General features: G+C 40.1%; 1 protein-coding gene across 1 annotated transcript in view; it reads right to left on the minus strand.

Moving 5' to 3' along the window:
* The window catches only part of MAIP1 (matrix AAA peptidase interacting protein 1), a 119,458-nt gene that overhangs the window by 58,961 nt on the left and 42,377 nt on the right, over nt 1-18,120 (minus strand). The window contains exons 2-4 of the mRNA XM_053698727.1: nt 17,770-17,841; nt 3,513-3,639; nt 2,604-2,754 (exon numbers count right to left, since the gene is read on the minus strand). Coding sequence (XP_053554702.1) covers nt 2,604-2,754; nt 3,513-3,639; nt 17,770-17,841 — 350 coding nt within the window. The remainder of the gene's footprint in view (nt 1-2,603; nt 2,755-3,512; nt 3,640-17,769; nt 17,842-18,120) is intronic.

Genomic DNA, 18,120 nt, shown 5'->3' on the forward strand with positions numbered 1-18,120 from the left:
ACTCCGGTACCATTTAAAAATAACAAACTTTTGAATTGAAGAAAAAACAACTACATTTCACCACATCTCTCTTACTGCTTCCATGCTTGTCGAGAGTTGCAAGAGAATGACTGGAGGTGGCAGTTAGGGGAGGAGCTATATAGACAGCTCTGCTGTGGGTGATCCTCTTGCAACTTCCTGTTGGGAATGAGAATATCCCACAAGTAATGGATGATCCGTGGACTGGATACACCTTACAAGAGAAATAAACACATGAAAAGACGTTATTGTCTCTTTAAATATTAAAGTAACTTCACATTTTATGCGCTCCTGTTCTGTTCCAAATCATAGAGAATGACTTGAACAAAACAACAGGAAGTATAGTTAGAAATAACAAATAACAGGAACGTTACTGGCCTTTTAAATGTTAAAAGCCACCTTATTTTTGCGAGTGTTTGCCACATTAAAGATCTATAATACAACAGGTAGTAATGCCTTTATTGTCACATTTGTCCAAATTACAACATATCAGATACTGCAATTTTCATTACACTTTAAAATTGCTCCAATCTGAATCACAGCGTGTTCACCGTGCATATATATAGCAAGCAAAAAAGTCTTGGACTTTACTACGTCTGACACACGATGTATATCTAGTACCGAGTACGATATACCTGCATGAAACGCTCTACCCCCCGGAATGATAATGGAGGAATGGAGCGCAACCCTGCTCATATATCTCCGCCCCTTGTGAGCGTGTCAACAATCCACTCCCGGTCGCCATTATTAATGTACGAAACGACCGGGAGCAAAATAACAAGCTGCTAGGTTCATGTCTAGAACCCATAAATACTGTGAGACATGTAGAGCTGATATAACACCTGTCTCCTGTGATAAACAGCAGGAGAGGAAAAAAGTGCGCAGTCCCTCAAAAAATGTCCCCCACAGACTCCGCCCATCGTGGGCGTAACATCATGTAGTTCCCAGGCGCCAAAAATATAATTATAACAATGCCACCAGAATGACTGTGTCATCAAAAACTTGGGGTTAAAGTTAGTTATTCTATCTAAATAAAGAATAAACCTAACACTCCCCACTGAAAGGAAATCATCCCCAGCTCGAGTAACCCCCAAATAAACGGTGAGCTCCATAGCACATCACAGGCACAATAAATCTGAAGCGCCCGGAGCTAATGAGATAGTAATAGAGCCCACAGAGCCGTCAGAACATGGGAACAAGTTTGGCTACTGCTTTCACTTTTTTACCAGTGCAGCAAAATGAAGTGTAAACGATTACACCCAATAAGTCATTGTTACAAAGACAACCATAATAACAACAGGGCGCAGCCGTCAGTATTACACAATACTAGTGCTCTTGACATCAGCCATTTAGCCCTGAAGGTCCCTCCTTTAGCATGTAGGAGTTCTTACCAATTAAGTAAAATGCCCCACTTCTCTGAGATCCCTTGCAGTGAGCCAGAATAAAAGTCAGCACTTACCTCAAATGCTGTGCGACAGCATGGCAGTCCAACAGGTTTTCAGAGGTCCTCTCCCTCCCATAGCCCTGTGGAAGAAGATAAGCCTGAGTAAAATGTGCTTAGGCTATCTGTATTTAGGGCAGCAAATATGTATAGGAGGCGCAGTGAATTATATCCCACCAGTTCCTTATGCTTTAAAGCCACCAAATGATTCTCTTTTTTTACTGAAGAGACTGATCTGGTCTAGGCTACACCCTGGCATAAAGTAACACTCAGTGGCACTACTTTAAAAATAATAAACACTTGATTGAAGAATCTTTACTAACACCTCACTTTGCCATCTCCTATCTAACTAACACAGGCAAAGAGAATGACTGGAGTGGGAGGGAAGGGAGGAGCTTTATATACAGCTCTGCTGTGGTGCTCTTTGCCTCCTCCTGCTGACCAGGAGGGGTAATCCCACAAGTAAGGATCTTGTAAAAGAAATAATAAACTCTTGATTGAAGAATCTAATCTAACACCTCACTTTACCTCTTCCTATCACTAACGTAGGCAAAGAGAATGACTGGGGTGGGAGGGAAGGGAGGAGCTATTTAACAGCTCTGCTGTGGTGCTCTTTGCCTCCTCCTGCTGACCAGGAGGTGAATATCCCATTAGTAATTAAGATGATCCGTGGACTCATCGTGTCTTAAAAAATAAATATACATCTAATCTTTGATATAATAACATCATAAGATTATACCATCTTCTTATAAATGAATACCCATAGCCAATGGTTATTCTATAAGCACAAGGCACTCACTTTAGTTGCTGTAATACTTTATAAATTAGGTAAGATGTTACAGTAGTCATAGTAAACGTACAATTTCTGATTCTACTTTCTAGGTCATGAAATGTGCTAAATGTCGTCATCCAGATATGTAATGCTTCATCCCAGGATGGACTCAAAAAATCTGTCATCAAAAAGAACATAAAAGAATCAGCTTAAAGCTGCATGTGTTGATGTGTTTCCTGAACACTCAAATCCAAAATACGCTTCAGTAAAAAAACTTAATAATAAGAACATTTATTTTGTTTTTACATCCCTCACTGTTCACCTAATCTGTTATAAAGTAACTTTAATCTTGTGCTTCATAATTCTCCTTACTCGTAGTTTGCCGTGAGGAGACGTTTACTGTCCTTCGCTGTGCCATCTCCCATAGCCACTTGGAAGACTTTGGTTCCCTCCAGATTTTCATCAGGAAGATCAGCACAAGTAAAGTACCAGAAGCGCATCAAGATGCTAACAAATTTCCTCCCTGGAAAGGAAGGGGGAAAATGCATTTCACTGCATGAAAGAAAAGAATAAAGCAATGCTTCTCATGGAGATCTGTAATAATGAGCTTTAAAGGGACAGTAAAGTCATAAGACTGAGACATTCATGATGTAGATAGAACATACAATTTTAAACAACTTTCCAATTTACTTCTATTATTTAATTTGCTTCCTTCTCTTGTTATCCTTTGCTGAAAGGTTTATCTAGGTAAGCTCAGGAGCAACAAAGTACCTAGGTTCTAGCTGCTGATTGGTGGCTGCATATATATACACCGATTGTCATTGGCTCACCCATGTGTTCAGTTAAACACCAGTAGTGCATTGCTGCTCCTTCAACTATTGATACCAAGAAAATGTGATAATAGAAGTAAACTGGAAAGTTGTTTAAAAATGTATGTTCTACCTAAATCATGAAAAAAAAATTGGGGTTTCATGTCCCTTTAATTGAAACCTTTAATGACTGCAAAATAGGCTTCTAATAAATATATAGTATGTACTCTTAGAGCAGACAATGGGTTCAAGAATGACATTAGACCACTCAACACATGCACAATTATACACATTCAGTGCTGCCTGAGTCTGGTGCTTCCATCTAGAGCCATTATCAGGCTGACCAACTACACCATATATTAATATAAACTATTGCATTCAGACTTTGCTAAAGTTGTGGTAAAAATAAGATTAACAACAAAGTAGGAGACAGGGAAATGATATATAATAGGATTGACCTATTTACTCTTACCATTATCATCATAATAAATGGCAACATCTCCAGTGGTTGTATACATAATGTCATTAGAGTCAGCTGCCAGAGCAACTCTGTGGTTGTCGGGAAGCAAGGAACATTTTTCCTGGACCTCCTGCAAGACCTGAAGAAAAAAAAAGAAAAGGAAGAAGAAACAGTAAGAACATCAGCTTCATAATGCTACCTACAACTTTTTACAATCAAATTTAGTATACATTTCAGTCTGTCGAATTACATTAAAATTACAAAAACGTAAAAAATTTAATATTTAAGAATTAACCTAGGGTTCAAAAATCAAGAATGATCAGCTGGTGGTCTAATATATATTGTTATAAGCAACTTGATTATTCCAATACGAATACCAAATCTCCCAACATTTACATATAGGCTCTTATGAAGCCCATATCTGAGCCAACACACAATTTAGACATACATGAGACGCCTTGTCTAAAAGAGACACTGTTCTTTTATATAGAAGAAAAGAGCAAAAGAGATTGTGGTGTAAACCACGTCTCTGGGACTGCAAGTACCTCTATGATAACCAGGTAAAATGATATATTAAATATATGTGGTGTATTTAAAAAGAGAAAGTCTCTAAAAGACCATAACATTTTCACAAATGGTGAAAGCCAGATAAAACCAGTGGCACCAATAACAACACCATTATGGAAAAAAGTTCAATAGGTATTGATATTAATGAAAATCGTAGCGAATAACAGTAATCAAAAAGCACAATACATGTCCATAAAATCAGCGGAATCCGTACAGTACACTGTGAGGTTACTGCAGATCATCCAGAAGGATGTGTATATACGTGTCAAAGTTCATAGTACATATAACAGAATTGATGGTATTCTTATCCATGACTAAGGCTGAAAAAACTAAATTTATGCTTATCTGATAAATGTATTTCTTTCTTGACACGATGAGTCCACAGATCATCTAATTACTAATGGAATATATCACTCCTGCCCAGCAGGAGGCGGCAAAGAGCACCACAGCAAAGCTGTTAAATATCACCTCCCTTCCCTCCCACCCCAGTCATTTGACCAAAGTAAGGAGAGAAAGGAAGTAACAAGGTGCAGAGGTATCTGAAGTTAGAACATACTCATACCCTGTCTAAAAAACAGGGCGGGCCGTGGACTCTTTGTGTCAAGAAATAAATAAATTTATCAGGTAAGCATAAATTTTGTTTTCTTTCTAATGACACGATAAGTCCACGGATCATCTAATTACTAATGGGATTCAATACCCAAGCTAGAGTACACAGATTATAAGGGAGGGACAAGACAGGGAACCTAAAACGGAATGCACCACTGCGTGAAGAACCTTTCTCCCAAAAGCGGCCTCAGCCGAGGCAAAAGTATCAAATTTATAGAATTTTGAAAAGGTGTGAAGAGAGGACCAAGTTGCAGCCTTGCAAATCTGTTCCACAGAAGCTTAATTTTTGAATGCCCATGAGGAAGCAACAGCTCTCGTGGAATGAGCCGTAACTCTCTCTGGAGGTTGCTGTCCAGCAGTCTCATAGGCAAAACGTATGATACTCTTCAGCCAAAAAGAAAGAGAAGTAGCCGTAGCTTTCTGTTCCTTACGTTTTCCTGAGAAAACCACAAACAAGGCAGAAGACTGACGAAAATCCTTAGTCGCCTGTAAATAAAATTTTAGTGCACGTACCACGTCCAGATTGTGCAGAAGCCGTTCCTTCTGAGAAGGATTAGGACACAAAGAAGAAACAACAATCTCCTGATTAAGGTTCCAGTCAGAAACTACTTTAGGGAGAAACCCTAATTTGGTACGTAAAACTACCTTCTCTGAATGAAAAATAAGGTAAGGAGAATCATACTGTAATGCAGAGAGCTCTGAAACTCTACGAGCAGATGAAATAGCAACAAGAAACAAAATTTTCCAAGATAACAACTTAATATCTAAGGAATGCATAGGCTCAAACGGAGCCCCTTGAAGAACCTTACGAACTAAGGGCCCGATCCGATATGCAGCGTCGCCCGCAAATGCCGGCGACGCTGAATTTTGCACTGGTTTGGTATCCTATATACGGCGTAACCTAGAAGTTACGCTCGTATATTTCTGCCGTCGCCCGTAGTTTTTTGGGCCATAGGCAGGTATACCAAACCAGCGCAGTTTGGTATCCAATATACAGCGTAAGGACTTACGTGGCGAAAATGGAGAAATCTTACTCCATTTTCACCTCGCCACAAAAAGCAGCCGTAGTAAGCCTTACGCTGTCTATTGGAGCTCCGTAACTCCCTAAACTAGCTACAAAATAAACATAACACCTAACGCATTCAGCTCTTTTACCAGCCCTTAAAAGGGCTTTTGGTGGGGCTTTGTCACAAAGTAAACTGCTCTTTTGCCTACAATCTAATCCCCCTACACCGCCACCACCTATATTAAACACATTAACCCCTAATCTAATCCCCCTACACCGCCACCACCTATATTAACCCTAATTATATTAGGGTTAATATAGTTAATATAGTTATTATATTATATATATTAACCCTAATTATATTAGGGTTAATATAGTTATTATATTTATATATATATATATATATATATATATATATATATATATATATATATATATATATATATATATATATATATATATATTTTAAGTATAATAACCCTATCTAACTCTAACATCCCTAACTAAATTCTTATTAAAATAAATCTAATTAATATTAATATTATTAATTAAAATATTCCTATTTAAATCTAAATACTTACCTATTAAATAAACCCTAAAATAGATACAATGTAATTAATAATTACATTGTAGCTATTTTAGGGTTTATATTAATTTTACAGGTAACTTGGTATTTATTTTAACTAGGTACAATAGCTATTAAATAGTTAAGAACTATTTAATAGCTACCTAGTTAAAATAATTACCAATTTACCTGTAAAATAAATCCTAACCTAAGTTACAAATACACCTACACTATCAATAAATTAAATAAACTACAAATATCTAAACTAAAATACAATTAAATAAACTAAACTAAATTACAAAAAATTAAAGATTACAAGATTTTTAAGCTAATTACACCTAATAAAATAATAAAGCCCCCCAAAATAAAAAAATTCCCTACCCTATTCTAAATTAAAAAAGTTAGCTCTTTTACCTTACCAGCCCTTAAAAGGGCCTTTTGCGGGGCATGCCCCAAAGAAAACTGCTCTTTTGCCTGAGAAAAAAAAAACACAATACCACCCCCCAACATTACAACCCACCACCCACATACCCCTACTCTAACCCAAACCCCCCTTAAATAAAGCTAACACTACCCCCCTGAAGATCTCCCTACCTTGTATTCACCCAGCCGGGCAGAACTCTTCATCCGATCCGGGCGATGTCTTCAATCAAGCGGCAAAGAAGTCTTCTTCCATCCGGGCGATGTCTTCAAGCAAGCGGCAGAGAGTCTTCTTCCAGCCGGCGATGTCTTCAAGCAAGCGGCAGAGAGTCTTCTTCCATCCGGTGATGTCTTCAAGCAAAGTGGCATCTTCAATCTTCTTTCTTCGTTCCTCCGCCGCGGAGCATCCATCCGGCACGACGACTTCCCGACGAATGATGTTCCTTTAAATGACGTCATCCAAGATGGCGTCCGTCGAATTCCGATTGGCTGATAGGATTCTATCAGCCAATCGGAATTAAGGTAGAAAAATCTGATTGGCTGATTGAATCAGCCAATCAGATTCAAGTTCAATCCGATTGGCTGATTGGTTCAATCAGCCAATCAGATTTTTCTACCTTAATTCCGATTGGCTGATAGAATCCTATCAGCCAATCGGAATTCGACAGACGTCATTTAAAGGAACATCATTCGTCGGGAAGTCGTCGTGCCGGATGGATGCTCCGCGGCGGAGGAGCGAAGAAAGAAAATTGAAGATGCCGCTTTGCTTGAAGACATCACCGGATGGAAGAAGACTCTCTGCCGCTTGCTTGAAGACATCGCCGGCTGGAAGAAGACTCTCTGCCGCTTGTTGAAGACATCGCCCGGATGGAAGAAGACTTCTTTGCCGCTTGATTGAAGACATCGCCCGAGTCGGATGAAGAGTTCTGCCCGGCTGGGTGAATACAAGGTAGGGAGATCTTCAGGGGGGTAGTGTTAGCTTTATTTAAGGGGGGTTTGGTTTAGAGTAGGGGTATGTGGGTGGTGGGTTGTAATGTTGGGGGGTGGTATTGTGTGTTTTTTTTTCAGGCAAAAGAGCAGTTTTCTTTGGGGCATGCCCCGCAAAAGGCCCTTTTAAGGGCTGGTAAGGTAAAATAGCTAATTTTTTTAATTTAGAATAGGGTAGGGAAATTTTTTTATTTTGGGGGGCTTTATTATTTTATTAGGGGGCTTAGAATAGGTGTAATTAGCTTAAAAATCTTGTAATGTTTTTATTTTTTGTAATTTAGTGTTTTTTTTGTAATTTAGTTTAGTTTATTTAATTGTATTTTAGTTTAGATATTTGTAGTTTATTTAATTTATTGATAGTGTAGGTGTATTTGTAACTTAGGTTAGGATTTATTTTACAGGTAAATTGGTAATTATTTTAACTAGGTAGCTATTAACTATTTAATAGCTATTGTACCTAGTTAAAATAAATACCAAGTTACCTGTAAAATAAATATAAACTCTAAAATAGCTACAATGTAATTATTAATTATATTGTAGCTATCTTAGGGTTTATTTTATAGGTAAGTATTTAGATTTAAATAGGAATATTTTAATTAATAATAATATTAGATTTATTTTAATAAGAATTTAGTTAGGGATGTTAGAGTTAGATAGGTTTATTATACTTAATATATATATAATATAATATAACGATATTAACCCTAATATACTTAGGGTTAATATAGTTAATATATATATAATATAATAACTATATTAACTATATTAACCCTAATATAATTAGGGTTAATATAGTTAATATAGCTGGGGGCGGTGTAGGGGGATTAGATTAGGGGTTAATACATTTATTATAGGTGGCGGCGGTGTAGGGGGATTTAGATTAGATGCAAAAGAGCAGTTTACTTTGTGACAAAGCCCCACCAAAAGCCCTTTTAACGGCTGGTAAAAGAGCTGAATTCTTTGGGGCATGCCCCGCAAAAAGCCCTTTTAAGGGCTGGCAATAGAGCTGTTTACTTTGGGGTAATGCCACGCAAAAATCCCTTTTCAGGGCTATTTGTAGGGTTATACTTAGGTTTAGTGGTATGGATAGTTTAGTATTTTAGGGGTTAAATAGTTTAATATAGCTGGCGGCGGGGTAGGGGGATTAGATTAGAGGTTAATTAATTTAATATAGCTGGCGGCGGTGTAGGGGGATTAGATTAGGGGTTAATAATTTAATATAGGTGGCGGCGGGGTAGGGGGATTAGATTAGGGGTTAAATAATTTAATATAGCTGGCGGCGGGGTAGGGGGATTAGATTAGGGGTTAAATAATTTAATATAGCTGGCGGCGGGGTAGGGGAATTAGATTAGGGGTTAAATAATTTAATATAGTTGGCGGCGGGGTAGGGGAATTAGATTAGGGGTTAAATAATTTAATATAGGTGGCGGCGGGGTAGGGGGATTAGATTAGGGGTTAAATAATTTAATATAGGTGGCGGCGGTGTAGGGGGATTAAATTAGGGGTTAATAATTTTAAAATAGATGGCGGCGGGGTAGGGGCTCACTTTAGGGGGTAGGTAAGGTAGATGGCGGCGGGGTAGGGGCTCACATTAGGGGGTTATATATTTAATATAGCTGGCGGCGGGGTCCGGGAGCGGCGGTTTAGGGGTTAATGCATTTATTATTGTTAGGATAGTGAGGGGGGATAGCGGATAGAGGGTTAGACGTGTCGGGCTATGTTTAGGAGGCGTGTTAGACAGTACGGGTGATTTAATAACTTAGTCAGGTTTTTTATGTGGCGGCAGTTTCTAAAGTGCCGTAAGTCACTGGCGACTCCAGAAATTTGTACTTACGCAGATTTCTGGACATCGCTGGTTTATCAGACTTACGGCACTTTAGCATCTGACGGCGCCGTATATGTGATAGCTCGAGTTGCGAGCTGAAACTGCGGGCGGCAGGGGTTCCCTCGCTTGCGCCACAAACTACGCTGCATATCGGATCGCGCCCTAAGTTAAGACTTCAGGGAGGAGTTACTGGTTTGAACACAGGCCTCATCCTGACCAAGGCCTGACAAAACGATTGCACGTCTGGTACGTCCGCCAGACGTTTATGTAACAAAATAGACAAGGCAGATATTTGACCCTTTAGGGAACTTGCCGATAAGCCCTTCTCCAAACCTTCTTGGAGAAAGGACAGAATTCTAGGAATCCTAACTTTAAGAGTAGCCCTTGGATTCACACCAATATAGATATTTACTCCATATCTGGTGGTAAATCTTTCTAGTCACAGGTTTACGAGCCTGAATCATGGTCTCTATGACCGATTCCGAAAATCCCTGCTTGGATAAAATTAAGCATTCAATCTCCATGCAGTCAGCTTCAGAGAAACTAGGTTTGGATGAAGGAAGGGCCCTTGAAGTAGAAAATCCTTCCTCAACGGAAGTCTCCAAGGTGGAAGAGATGACATGTCCACCAGATCTGCATACCAAATCCTGCGAGGCCATGTCGGTGCAATGAGGATCACCGACGCCCTCTTCTGCTTGATTTGAGCAATGACCCGAGGTAGAAGAGCGAACAGAGGAAATGGGTATGCAAGACTCAAATTCCAAGGTACCACCAGGGCATCTATCAGTACAGCCTGAGGGTCCCTTGACCTCGACCCGTTCCTTCGGAAGCTTGGCATTCTGCCGAGATGCCATGAGATCCAATTCCGGCTGACCCCATTTGAGAATCAGGCTGGAAAACACTTCCGGATGGAGTTCCCACTCCCCCGGGTGAAAGGTCTGTCTGCTCAGGAAGTCCGCCTCCCAGTTGTCCACCCCTGGGATGTGGATCGCCGACAGACAACAATTGTGGGTCTCCGCCCACCGAATTATCTTGGCTACCTCTGTCATGGCTAAGGAACTCTGCGTTCCTCCCTGATGGTTGATGTAAGCCACTGAAGTTATGTTGTCCAATTGGAACCTGAAGAACCGGGCCGAGGCTAACTGGGGCCAGGCCAGAAGAGCATTAAAAAGATTGCACTCAGCTCCAGAATGTTTATGGGCAGAACAGACTCTGACTGAGTCCAAGTTCCCTGCGCCTTTAAAGAGCCCCAGACTGCTCCCCATCCTAGAAGGCTGGCGTCTGTTGTCACAATCACCCAAGAGGGTCTGCGAAAGCAGGTTCTCTGGGAGAGATGATCCTAAGACAACCACCAAAGAAGAGAATCCCTTGTCTCCTGCTCCAGCTGTATTCGTGGAGACAAATCCGCATAATCTCCGTTCCATTGACTGAGCATATTTAACTGCAGATGTCTGAGGTGGAAACAAGTGAAAAGGATGATGTCCATTGACGCCACCATCAGCCCGATTACCTCCATGCACTGAGCCACTGATGGCCGAGGAGCGGACTGAATCGCTAGACAAGAATCGAAAATCTTTAATTTCCTGACTTCTGTCAGAAAAATCTTCATTGATAGGGAATCTATTATGGTTCCCAAGAAACTTACCCTTGTATTTGGAACTAAGGAGCTCTTTTCCAAATTTACCTTCCATCCGTGAGATCGCAGGAAAGATAACCTTTCCGTGTGGGACCTTGCTTGTTGAAAAGATGGCGCCTGGTCCAGGATGTCGTCCAGATAGGGTGCCATTGCAATGCCCTGTAATTGGAGAACCGCTAACAGGGATCCCAGAACCTTTGAGAAAATTCTGGGAGCTGTGGCAAGACCAAAAGGAAGAGCCACAAATTGGAAGTGTTTGTCTAGAAATGCAAACCTTAGAAACTTGTGATGATCCCTGTGAATGGGAACATGCAGGTACGCGTCCTTTAAATCCACCGTTGTCATAAATTGACCCTCTTGGACCAAAGGAAGAATGGAACGAATAGATGCCATCTTGAAGGATGTTACTCTGAGGAATTTGTTTAGACTCTTGAGATCTAAAATTGGTCTGAAGGTTCCCTCCTTTTTGGGAACCACAGATTGAAATAAAACCCCAGACCCGTTCCTGCATCGGAACAGGAACTATCACTCCCAGGTCGGAGAGGTCCAGTACACAGTGTAAGAACGCCCCTCTTTTTGTCTGGTCTACAGATAATCTTGAAAGCAGAAACCTGCCTCTGGGAGGAGAATTCTTGAACTCTAGTTTGTATCCCTGGGACACTATGTCTACTGCTCAGGGATCCTGAACATCTCGCACCCAAGCCTGAGCGAAGAAGGAAAGCCTGCCCCCCACAAGATCCGGTCCCGGATCGGGGGCAGGCCCTTCATGCTGTCTTCGTGACTCACAATGGATAAAATTATCAAATTAAAAGTTCAAATTTTTTAATAAAAATTTCAACAGAAAAAAACGTTACTGTCACTTTAAACGGTAACTTTTTTATTTTTTATAAGCAGGGAGGACAGAAACCCTAAACAATACTGCAGATCACCTCTACACCTCAGCTGTACTTTGCTGAGGTGCCTACCTGCCTGTTGACATCGGCTCTCTCTGAGCAGGAGGCGTTCCACTAATAACAGATCCGTAACTCAGCAGCAGATGCAGGAAGCAGCTCTCCGTTCCTAGACACGCATGTAATACAAGAGAATGCGTAGTAGAAATAGATGTTGTACTACTTCCCCTTCTGATTACTAGGAAGTGAAGGAAAAGAGCGCGCAACGCAAATTGCGGCCGTCTCTAGTACCAACCATTGTGGGCGTCGCCAATAAAGTAATCTCCCGGTCGGCATATTGCTTTTGTAGATAAGTGACACCGCCGGGAGTGTGAAACCACCAGTAATGTATTTTCTAGCCCCAGTGCCTGCGTCTAGGCTGTCTACATAGGGTCTCCTGTGTGTATATGAGAATTTATGTCATTAAAAAGTAAATTGCCCAATTTAATCTCATATTACTATGCTGCAAGAATGTCACAGACCTTGCATTGGTTCAGAGAGTGTAAAAAAAAAGCGATGGACTCATATTGAGTCAAATATTATAGAGACAGACTTCCTAACCAGATTGCTCTGGGCCCCATATCTTACAAAACCCAAGCAGAAAGGCAAATATATTGCGATCGAACACACTATCCACTTATGGAAATCACTAAACTCTAAATATACACTTACTAGAGATAGATCTATATTAACCCCACTAGTGACACACGATTCTTCCGTAGATTTAGGGGTCCAACAGAAATGGTCCAATAAAGGACTTTACAGAATAGCAGACATAATTATAGCAGAAAAAATAATGTCTTTTGAGCAATACCAGAATCTAGACACCAACGACAAAAACATATGGTATCATTACCTACAACTGAGATCGAGGGCATGCGAAATAATAGGCAAAGTAAAACTCCTCCCAAACACAACCCTAGAAACACTATGCCTTACTACCTCCCAGACATCAGGAGTGATATCAACTTTATATTCTATATTTAATTCCCCAGGGAGTATAGAGAAGACACAAACCATCCATAGATGGGAACAAGATATAGGTAAAACCTGGTCAATTAAAACATGGCACGCAAACCTTTTGAATTGACTATCCTTTACCCAGAACGCTTTACTTAAAGAAAATTATATAAAAGTTGCTTTTAGATGGTATCTCCACCCTACGAGGATACATGGTTCCGGGGGTCCACTATCACATATTTGCTATAGAGGATGCGGGGAAAGGGGCTCATATATCCATATGTGGTGGGAGTGTGAACGAATTAGGAAGATATGGGAATACACCTCACAATTACTAAGTGCAATCTTCCAAAAACAAATAACACTGACAATAGAACAGGCTCTACTTCACTTCCCGATCCCAGGAATCCCAAAGATTAACCTTAAACTAGTTATAGATGGTATGTACTATAGTTAAAATCAGCGTGGCTCAATTTTGGAAATCTACCCCCCTGACTTCTCTTTTATATATAATAAACTAGAGCATCATTATACTATGGCAAGTGCAGCAGCTGAAACCCTTAACGATTCGGAGAGATTCCTTGCAAGATGGGAGCCCTTCATAATGTACCACGAGTCAAAAAAAAAAGAAAAAAAAAAAGAAAAAGGTAGAAAGAATAACGCTATTGCTTTAGGTATTGAGCCTTAGAGTATGGGCCGGGACCCTCGCTGAAGATAACTGCAAAGGCGGTCATAAAAACAGGCATATGTACAGTAGTCCTGTGGTTAACCAAGTAAGCTGTAAGCTTATATATAAAATTTGTTTTTGCTTATTGTGAATAGATGTTGGATACTGCTTCCGCCTGAAACTGCATATTGTACCACACGAAAATTGTAGAGAGGAATGATTGACACATGTATTTTATTTTTATTTTGTATATGTAAAAACTTAATAAAAACAATTTCAACTAAAAAGTAAAGTGCCCAATTCCACTGAGCCTTTTGTCCCATCCTTTGAAATAAAGTGCCCAACTTCTTCTGAGTCTTTTCTGTAACCCCAGAAATTAAAGTCAGCACTTACCTCATAATCTGCCCGACAGCAAGGCAGCTCACCAGGTTTGAGAGGTCCTCTCCCTCACATAGACCTGTGGAAAGAAAAAAGACTGAGTAATTTCACTCAGGCTTTCAGAGTTAGGGCAGCATAAATTATATGGGAGGCGCAGTGAGAATTATGTCCCATAAGTTCCTATTGCTCTAATGCCACCACTGCCCTACTGAAGAGACTGATGTGGACTACGGCTACACCCTAGCACAAAGCAGCACAATCTTGCACTACTTAGAAAATGATTCTTCAAGCAATATTTTATTATTTTTTAACTCCTAACTTTACCACTTCCTTGCTCTAAAACAGGCAAAGAGAATGACTGGGGTGGGAGGGAAGGGAGGTGATATTTAACAGCTTTGCTGGGCAGGAGTGACATATCCCATTAGTAATTAGATGATCCGTGGACTCGTCGTGTAATTAGAAAGAAATCTGTACTCACCGACCATTACCTCAATCGTATGAGGTAAGGAATGTGCTCCATACAGACAGCCTTCCATCCAAGGCACAAATGTGCTAGCTATTGCTCACTCCCCCTCAACACTGGTGCTTGATTATAGCCTGTATATCGTATATCCTCAAAATACGGTATCTTGGCACGATAATGCTGTCATGTCCGGTCCCGTGGTCCTCGTAGCTGTCACAATCACTCTGTGTAGGAGATATCTGCAACTTGTCTTCCTCCGGAAAACAACGAATTGATAACAATCCCCCGGTACAGTGCACAGCTTACACCGAACCACCCGCGGCACCAGCAATAGCGAGTCATTACTGGTGCCGCGGGTGGTTCGGTTTTAACGGATTGTGAGATGCAAGTGCAGGTCGAGATATTATTGTATAGTCAGCAAGCAGGGCTGCTCCGTGTAAGCTGTGCACTGTACCGGGGGATTGTTATCAAGACAAAGTGCAGATACCTCCTACACAGAGTGATCGTGACAGCTACCAGGAGCACGGGACCGGACGCGACAGCATTATTGCGCCAAGATACCATATTTTGAGGACATACGAAATACAGGCTTATAATCAAGCACCAGTCTTGAGGGGGAGTGAACAACAGCTAGCACGTTTGTGCCTTGGACGGAAGGTTGTCTGTGTGGAGCACATTCCTTACCTCTTACAATTGAGGTAATGGTCAGTGAGTACCTATTTTTCAGCCTTAGTAACGGATAAGAATTCCATCAATTCTGTTATATCTACTATGAACTTTGACACTTATATACACATCCTTCTGGATGATCTGCAGTAACCTCACAGTGTACTGTACGGATTCCGCTGATTTTATGGACATGTATTGTGCTTTTTGATTACTGTTATTCGCTACGATTGTTCTTTTAAATAAATCATATACTTTTATGATACAGGTAGTTGTCACTTAACCCCTTAAATGCTGAAGATATATCGTCGTCCACTAGAATGCAGAGAACAATGAGTCATAATACTGGAGGGTTCCCCTTCTGACCTAGATCCTGGAGACCCTATGCAATGCACAAAGGAAAGGAAGCAGCATGTGGTGATATCACAAACAACCAGGAACTCACTGCTGAGTCAGAGAATTTCCTGGTTGTAAGTCTGGGGATGGAGGGAGGAATATGTAAGCCCATATCTCAATCACCAGACCACTTACAGGGACAAGAGACCCCTCATTTGAAAGCGTTTTCCGTTTCAAATAAGGGGTTGCAGAGAGTCACTTGCCCTGGTAAGATGAAGATCATCACTGTTAAAATGGAAATTCCCCTCTGCAGTCAGCAGAGGCTTAGATACAAGGTAATTACATAGGTAAAAATTTATATTAATAGAACAGTGTTGGTTATGCAAAACTAGGAAATGGGTAATAAAGGAATTATCTAACTTTTTTTGATAATAAAAACTCTGGAGTAGACTGTTCCTTTAACACTAGATAATACTAAGTATAATGGTAGGGAATCTCGAAGCAAATGAGCTCTTGCTGTCGGCAAATTATATAATCGAGAATTCAGAGCATAGAGGTGTTAGAAGCAAAGGAAGCATACAGGTATACCTCGCTCATACAGCGGGTTAGGGACAGGAGCCCCGCTGTAAAGTGAAAACCGCCTTAAAGTGAAACAAGGCGGTTTTAGCTTTCTTTTTACTTGCCAGTGTGTTTAAAAACATATTTGAACTAACACATATTAGGGGTGAAATAGTGCTACGTTTAGTTTAACACTAGCACAGCACAGTATTCAATTAGTATTCAATAAATACTGTATCTGTAAAATAGTGACAATTACTGTAGTAACATTTGCCAGACTATAGCACTGAGACACAGATTGCACTGTAATGCTGTAAACAGAGTGAACTGCACATAACAAAATGGTGGAAGTCACTTTTCTCGCAATCTCACGAAGATTACAGCACGGTTTCAAAATCCTTGAAGGTTGAACTTCAGCTCCACAAAGCGCTGTATTAGCGAAGCGCTGTAAAGTGAGGTATACCTGTATTTAGAGGCTTAACTTTCTTAAGTAAATATTCCCATGCTTTAAATGTCTCTGCTATTAGCCTATAAAGTGGGCTGTGTTGAGGCATTTGGGAAAATTGGGGAGCCAACATAAACTGTACAATCAGGTACAATCTGTAAGATGTTCTAGCAATAACCATTCCCTTTCTTTAGAATGCTTACACCAATCAAAAAATTGTTGCATAAAGATTGTCAGTCTATAGCTAGTTTGATTGAACAACTTTAAACCACCCCTGTCTCTAGGTCTATATAGGATGTATTTAGCCACTCTGGGTGGTTTACCCTGCCATATTATTTTTTTATATTTTAATAAATAATAAAAGTGAGGGGATAGGGAGGGTCTGAAACACGTATACAGCCTGTGGTAACACCATCACTTTTATAGAATGTATCCTGCCTATCTAAGTTTATGATGCCAGGACTGTAAATGGGGTGGGATAGACTGGAGTAGAGAATGATAGCTGAATGAAATAACTGAGGTTTATGTGGCAAAATAATTTTGAGTTATTTTAAAAATGTATGTAATATTTTTATATACTGTAGTTAAATATTTTAGACCAATAATTTTCTGCAAAAATTGCAAGATGGTGAAAAGGCGACAAAAATAATACATTTTATCTTCCAGGTTTAATTTTTTTTATAGAACAGCATAGGTATAAATGCAACATTTTGGCGTTTTGTGAAGGTGAATTGATGGTAAATGTAAGAAAATTAAATGTATATATTAATATTGTGGGGTTTTCCCATTTTTTGGCTGAGGAAGAAGCTCTTTATGGAGCCCTCAATTATTCTCCTTTTTGACGTAGAGGGACAATGGACTCCTCACTTGAAAGAAAATAAGCACTTTTCAATGAGGTGTTACTTGTTCCTCTACAATGTAGGTAGGGAACTGTGAGAAACTAATCACTTGACTCCCTGGACACCAGCAATATTTTCTATGGAAGGGATTATTACAGACCCCTAATCCCTAAACCTTTTGATTGAATTAGATTGGGGACCATCATGGAGACTGGATTTTTGCTCTTTAAAATAAAGGGTTAAAAGCTCTTCTAATGTCAGCTGATCATCATGTTATGGCGTATATTATGCATGTACATGGATAGACACAACAGTAAGAAAACATGTGTGACTGATTTGTTTCAAAGAATAAAATAATTCTGATCCCTGAGAAATACTGACATTTAATCATTTGAGTAGAAAATAATGTATACCTCATTGTCAACAAGATTTTCTAGTGCATCAAATTTGCGCTCGGACAGAAGCCTCGAAACAAGTGTGAATGCCTGAAACAGATGGAAGTAACAAAGTGAGTCTCATACAATTAACGACTGAATGTTTCTGTCAGAGGAGGACAACATGGAACTGTGAAGGACACCCCCCATAATTTCCATATTGTGGCATTGTTTTTCAGGTGGGCATGCACACTCCCCTCGTTGTCACATATGACTGCCCATGCTGACTGGTGCAACGGCGGTGTTAGCTTGGGGCCAGCAGTTCTCAGTGGCTCCTAAGCAGTACTTTAACTATGTTATTAACCCATTTAGGGTGTTAAACAAATAGAG

This window comes from Bombina bombina, chromosome 1 (genome assembly GCF_027579735.1).
Source record: "Bombina bombina isolate aBomBom1 chromosome 1, aBomBom1.pri, whole genome shotgun sequence".
NCBI classification, from domain to species: domain Eukaryota; kingdom Metazoa; phylum Chordata; class Amphibia; order Anura; family Bombinatoridae; genus Bombina; species Bombina bombina.